Genomic DNA, 6791 nt, shown 5'->3' on the forward strand with positions numbered 1-6791 from the left:
CTTCATATGGAAAGGGAAGAGGCCCCAGATAAGTATTACTAAAGAAGAAAAACAAAGTGCGAGGCCTCACACTACCTGATTTTAGACCTATTATACCCCCACGGTAGTCAAAACAGCCTGGTACTGGTACAAGAACAGATACATAGACCAATGGAACAGAACTGAGAATCCAGATGTAAATTCATCCACCTATGAGCAGCTGATATTTGACAAAGACCCAAAGTCCGTTAAATGGGGAAAAGACAGTCTCTTTAACAAATGATGCTTGCATAACTGGATATCCCCCTGAAAAAAAATGAAACAAGACCCATACCTCACACCATGTACAAAAACTAGCTGAAAATGGATCAAAGACCTAAATACAAAATCTAAAACAATAATGCTCATGGAAGAAAAAATAGGGACAATGCCAGGAGCACTAATACATGGCATAACAGATTACAAAACATTACTGACAATGCACAAACACCAGAAGAGAAACTAGACAACTGGGAGCTCCTAAAAATCGAACACTATGCTCATCAAAAGACTTCAGCAAAAAAGTAAAAAGATAACCTACAGACTTGGAAAAAATTTTTGGCTACAACATATCTGATAAGGGTCTACTCTCTAAAATGTATAAGATATCGCAACACCTCAACAACAAAAAGACAAATAACCCAATTAAAAAATGGTGAAGGATATGAACAGGCACTTCACCAAAGAAGACATTCAGGCAGCTAACAGATACTTGAGGAAATGCTCACGATTATGAGCCATTAGAGAAATGCAAATCAAAACTACAATGAGATACTATCTCATCCCAACAAGGCTGGCACTAATCCAAAAAACACAATAAATGTTGGAGAGATTGTGGAGAGACTGGAACACTTATGTAATGATGGTAGGAACGTAAAATGGTACAACCACTTTGGAAATCGATTTGGCGCTTCCTCAAAAAGCTAATAATAGAAGTTCCATAGGATCCAGCAACCCCACACATTGGAATATATCCTAGAGAAATACGAGCTATCATACGAATAGATATATGCACACCCATGTTCACTGCAGCACTGTTCACAACAGCAAAAAGACAGAAACAACCTAGGTGCCCATCAACAGATAAACAAATTACAGTACAGAAACACAATGGAATTCTACGCACCGATAAAGAACAATGATGAACTCGTGAAACATCTCACAACGTGGATGAATCTGGAGGGCACTATGCTGACTGAAATTAGTCAGTTGCAAAGGGACAAATATTGTATGGGACCACTATTATAAGAACTCAAGAAAAGGTTTAAACACAGAAGAAAACATTCTTTGATGGTTACGAGGGTGGGAAGGGAGGGAGGGGGGAATTCACTAACTAGATAGCAGACAAGAATCATCCTGGGTGAAGGGAAGGACAACACACACTACAGGGGAAGTCAGCACAACTGGACAAAACCAAAGCTAAGAAGTTTCCTCAATACAACCAAACACTTGGAAGGACAGAGTAGCAGGGGCGGGGGCCTGGGGACCATGCTTTCAGGGGACATCTAGGTCAACTGGCATGACAAAGTTTATTAAGAAAATGTTCTGCATCCCACTTTGGTGAGTGGCATCTGGGGTCTTAAAAGCCAGCGAGCGGCCATCTTAAGATGCATCAATTGGTCCTAACCCACCTGGAGCAAAGGATAATAAGGAATACCAAAAACACATGGAAAGTATTAGCCCAAGAGACAGAAAGGGCCACATAAACCAGAGACTTTATCAGCCTGAGACCAGAAGAACTAGATGTGCCCGGCTACCACCAATGGCTGCCCTGACAAGGAACTCAAGAGAGTTCCTGACGGACGATGAGAAAGTAGGACGCAGAACTCAAATTTTAGTAGAAAGACCAGACTTAATGGTTTGAGACTGGAGGGGCTCTGGAAGACATGGCCCTCGGGCTTTCTGTTAGCCCAAAACTAAAAACATTCCGAAGGTCAATTCTTCAAACATTAGACTGGACTATGGGACATAAAATGATACTCATGAAGAGTGTGCTTCTTAGCTCAAGTAGATACATGAGACTAAATGGGCAGCTCCTGTCTGGAGGCAAGATAAGAAGGCAGAGAGGGTCAGGAGCTGGTTGAATGGACACGGGAGATCAGGGGTGGAAAAGAGGAGTGTGCTGTCACAGTACAGGGAGAGCAACTAGGGTCACATAACAATGTATGCATAAATTTTTATATGAGCAACTAACTTGAATTGTAAACTTTCACTTAAAGCACAACAATTAAAAAAAAATTTTAAAAAAGAAAATGTTCTGCATCCCACTTTGGTGAGTGCCGTATGGGTCTTAAAAGCTTGCTAGCAGCCATCTAAGATACATTTATTGGTCCCAACCCACTTGGAGTAAAGGAGAATGATGAACACCAAAGACACAAGGAAAATATTAGCCCAAGAGACAAAATAGCCACAGACTCCATCAGCCTAAGACTAGAAGAACTAGATGGTGCCCGGCTACCACCAATGACTGCCCTGACAGGGAATACAACATAGAGTCTCTGAGCAGGATAAAAGTTTGAAGCAGAACTCAAATTCATGTAAAAAGACTAAACAGTCTGAGACTGGAGGAACCCCCGAAGCCATGGCCCCTGGACACTCTGTTAACCCAGAACTAAAACCATTTCCGAAGCCCACTCTTCAAAGATTAGACTGGACTATGAAACGTAATACTCGAGAAGAGTGTGCTTCTTAGTTCAGGCAGATACCCAAAACCAAATGGGCAGCTCCTGTCTGGAGGCAGGATGAGAAGGCAGGAAGGGACAGGAGCTGGTTAGATGGACATGGGAAACCCAGGGTGGAAAGGGGGAATGCTGTCACATTATAGGGATTGCAACTAGTGTCACATAACAATATGTGTATAAATTTTTATATGAGAAATTAACTTGAACTGTAAATTTTCACCTAAAGCACAATTAAAAAACAAACAAACAAAAGATCGGCGGTTTGAATCCACCAGTTGCTTCCTGGAAACCCTATGGGGCAGTTCTACCCTGTTCTATAGGGTGGCTATGAGTTGCAATTGACACGATGGCAACAGATTTGGTTTGGTTTTGGTTTATGTGCGAAGCACTGTGACCATCTGTCGAGAGGAAAACAGAGGATAAGGAAGGTTTAGTAACTTGTTTAATATTGTATAGCTTGTAAGCTGCAGAGTTGGAATTTGAACCCAGGACAAACCAGGGGAGGATTCAGGTTTTGCAGGGCCTTTAGCTTATACAATTTTAGGAGCCTTCTCTAAGAATACAAAAATCTTATTTTTTAAAAATTTCAAAAACGTATGACCATGTGAACATACTGCTAGGGCGGCCTCTCGGAAAGGGGCTTCCACAAGCGAGGGGCTTCCGCAAGTGAGGAGCTCACACTAGTGAGGGGCCCTGAAGTTTCATTAGCTTCAAGGTAAATCTTGTTCTGAGCTATGCTGTTAGCCACAATGCTTTATTTCCTTCCAAGTTAGTTATGTGAATAAATATAACGATTGTATGAGTACATTTCTTTGAATTAAAAAACGTGAATAAGACTATCCATTTGACAGAAAAAAAAGTTATAAACACGAAGAGCTTGAAAATTAGTTAGAAAAAAATTGCCTGGTATTATGGAAATTTGGTGTGCTTTATGGATGAGCCTTGAGTCTGTTAAAGGTGACATTCAAAATTAATTCTACACCCTCCACCATGAAGTTTTTCCTGACCATGAACTTTTCCTGACACTAACACCCCACCGTTGGGTGATCTTTTTTCCTGTACCTAGGACACCTTGTAAATCCTCATTAAAGCAATGTATTGCATAGGATTATTTACATTTTTAGTTTCCCAAACTGTACATGCCTTGCAAACTTGGTCTCTCCATTTTTTAATACCTTAGCATGGACACAGTTAAGTATTCAACAAATATTTATTGCATAAATGACAAACAACTTTACAGGATACTAAGATACAGTAAACTAAGATTCTAAACTTTAAAAATTAATTATTGAGAGCTAGCACTGGTATAAATGAAAAATAATAAAAAGTAATATTATAGCAGTATTATACAACCTTAAAAACCTAAACCAGTTGCCTTCGAGTCGACTCCAACTCATAGCAACCCTACAGAACGCAGGAGAGCTACCCCATAGGGTTTCCAAGGTTGTAAATCTCTATGGAAGCGGATTGTCACATCTTTCCCCCACAGAGCGGCTGGTGGGTTCAAATGCTGGTGGGTTCGAACTGCTGTTTCAGTTAGAAGTTGAGTGCTTAACCACTGCACCACCAAAGCTATCATACAATCTTAAAAAAAAAAAAAAACTGCTGTTGAGTCAATTCCGACTCATAGCGAACCTATAGGACAGAGGGTCACTACGAGTTGGAATCGACTCAATGGCAACAGGTTATAGGGTTTCCAAGGAGCAGCTAGTGGACTCAAACTGCCTACTTTTGGTTAGCAATGCTTAACCACTGTACCACCAGGGCTTGGGAACCCTATGGGGCAGTTCCACTCTGTCCTACAGGATCGCTGTAAGTTGGAATTGACTCGAGGGCAACAGGTTTTATATAGTCTTATGGGAAGGAAAAGAGATATTTAACCTGTATATCCTCATAGTAAATATTAATTAGGTTAAGAAAAATCTGACAATCCTATCTAATATTCTGCCTTCTATGTTCCCTCTTATTTTCTTCGCTGCACTTATATGAATTAATTAATTTTTTTATTGACAGTCTTGCCCCCAGGCTTGTAAGATCCTTGAAAGCAAGGTCCTTGTCTATATTGTTGATCCTTGTATCCCCAGCACTTGGCAGAATGCCTAGCACATGGTAGGCCCTCAGGAAGTGTTTGTGAATAAGTGAAAAAACTATGCCAACTATAATGTTTCAAGGACATGAATGGGAAAGAAGGAAGACAATTTCACAAACCATAACAATATTTTCTATTTGATTGAAGAGAAAATAAAAAAAGGAAATGAATGGTGGGACTTAAAATGTGACTGAATTTTAACACACCAAAACTTATATCTCCAAATGAACTTTTCCTCTTTCAATGTAGTCACCTCTAGTACCTATAAAGACAGTCCAACAACTCTCCTATTGCTTAAAACATATTTTTGGAATTTTCCATTTGAACTGCTGTTAGAGCCTGAGGCTCAATTCCCAAAGTGTGGACTTGACTTTGAGAAACAACCAAAACTAATTTGGAGTTAGCCTGGTAAATAAAGTCAGTGATAAAGCTGGGTAACAGTATTTTAAAAATGAGGTCTGCCTATTAAAAAAGAGGGAGACTGATTTTCGATATCAGCCCAGAATTGGAAAGTTTTCTAGGGCAGAAGAATGAAGGTAGTGAAAGAATGTGTTAATTGAAAAACAAATTTACGGTGGCGGGAAATGTAAAACTTAAAAAAAAAAAAAAAACTTGCATATTTTATTATTCCCAAACTCCAAGAAAAATCGTCCCTAAGACATAGCGTGTTCATAAGAATCTATGCAAAGTGGGGGAATGTTAAAAATCAGCAGAGACCCAAAGAACTTTGCAACCCTATACCAACCATAACGAAATCATCCTTCCGATAGGCCTGAAAGGTCTGGTCAAATCCGAACGCCTGTGCCTTGATTCTACCCAGCATGGACCTGGGGCAGAAGAGGAAAGAAAACTCAGCGGGGTCCGGCCCCCTCTCAGGGCGCACGTTCACCACGGAATCCACCCCCACCCCCCACTACAGCAGCTTCGGGATTTCAATCTCGAGGGCCGAGTGGCCGACGGGGCCGCCTCGACGCCCGGCCCGCGCCGGGCCTCGCGCCTCCACAGCAGCGAAGGCCAAGGAGCTCTTCTCTCCTCGCCCCTCACCACTGGCGGAGCCGGCTGGTGGTCTCTTGGGATGTGAGGGATTGGAAGGTTTTCTGAGGTAGAAATCTGAAGTAATAACTCCCCAAGTGCCCCGGCTCGCCGGCCGCCATCGTGGTCTTCGCTCCGCGGAAGCCCAGGCCGTTTCCAGGGAGACGCAGCTGCCGTCGGGTCAGCGTGCAGCGCCGAGGGCGGGGCGGGGGCGGGGCGGAGACGGGGCGGGGCGGGACGGCTACGTGTCTGCTAGGTCCAGAGGTACCCGCCTCTCCGCAGGGTCGCGGAGTGGGCAGTGAGGAACATTAGCTCCAGCTTTCCAGGAAGAAGTACTACAGCCTTCTATCCCCGGTTTAGCCAGATATGGAGATTCGAGGTTCTGGTCTGAGAAAAATTGCCAATCAATACTCGTTGAAATTAACTTAGTAATAATTACTCAGCATGGGTTAATTACCTAGACTTAAAGCACTGTAATCTTACTTAGATCTAAATTTGATGACTCAGACGTTTCTGAAGAAAAAAGTTATTCCGAATTAATCAGGCTTATCTATTTTGGAAGACAAATGTTTATGTGACTACTTTGGAAACTATTCTACCATATGGCTCATTAAAAAAAAATATTGTGGTAAAATATATATAGCAGAACTGCCATTTATTCATTTTTAAGTATGCAATTCAGTGACGGTAATTACATTCACCATGTTATGCAACCATTACCGCTATTTCCAAAAGGTTTCATCACTCCAAACAGAAACTCAGTACCCCTTTTAGGCATTTAACTCCCTAGCCTACCCTCCCCCCAGCTCCTGGTAACCAACCACTAACAAACTTTCGTCTCTATGTATTTCTTATTCTGTTCTGTTCTGTTCTATTCTATGGTCTTCGAGTTGCAATTTTGAAGGATTCTATGGGCAAAATATTGAACAAGGTAAGAAGCATCAAAAGAAGATGGAAGGAATACACAGAAT

General features: G+C 41.7%; 1 protein-coding gene across 1 annotated transcript in view; it reads right to left on the reverse strand.

The window, feature by feature from the left end:
• The window catches only part of CFAP300 (cilia and flagella associated protein 300), a 32504-nt gene extending 26562 nt beyond the window's left edge, over window positions 1-5942 (reverse strand). Inside the window, exons 1-2 of the mRNA XM_004385866.1 lie at window positions 5833-5942; window positions 5534-5615 (exon numbers count right to left, since the gene is read on the reverse strand). Coding sequence (XP_004385923.1) covers window positions 5534-5615; window positions 5833-5942 — 192 coding nt within the window. The remainder of the gene's footprint in view (window positions 1-5533; window positions 5616-5832) is intronic.
• Between the last annotated feature and the right edge of the window lie 849 nt (window positions 5943-6791).

This window comes from Trichechus manatus, unplaced genomic scaffold, assembly GCF_000243295.1.
Source record: "Trichechus manatus latirostris isolate Lorelei unplaced genomic scaffold, TriManLat1.0 scaffold00148, whole genome shotgun sequence".
Lineage (NCBI taxonomy): Eukaryota > Metazoa > Chordata > Mammalia > Sirenia > Trichechidae > Trichechus > Trichechus manatus.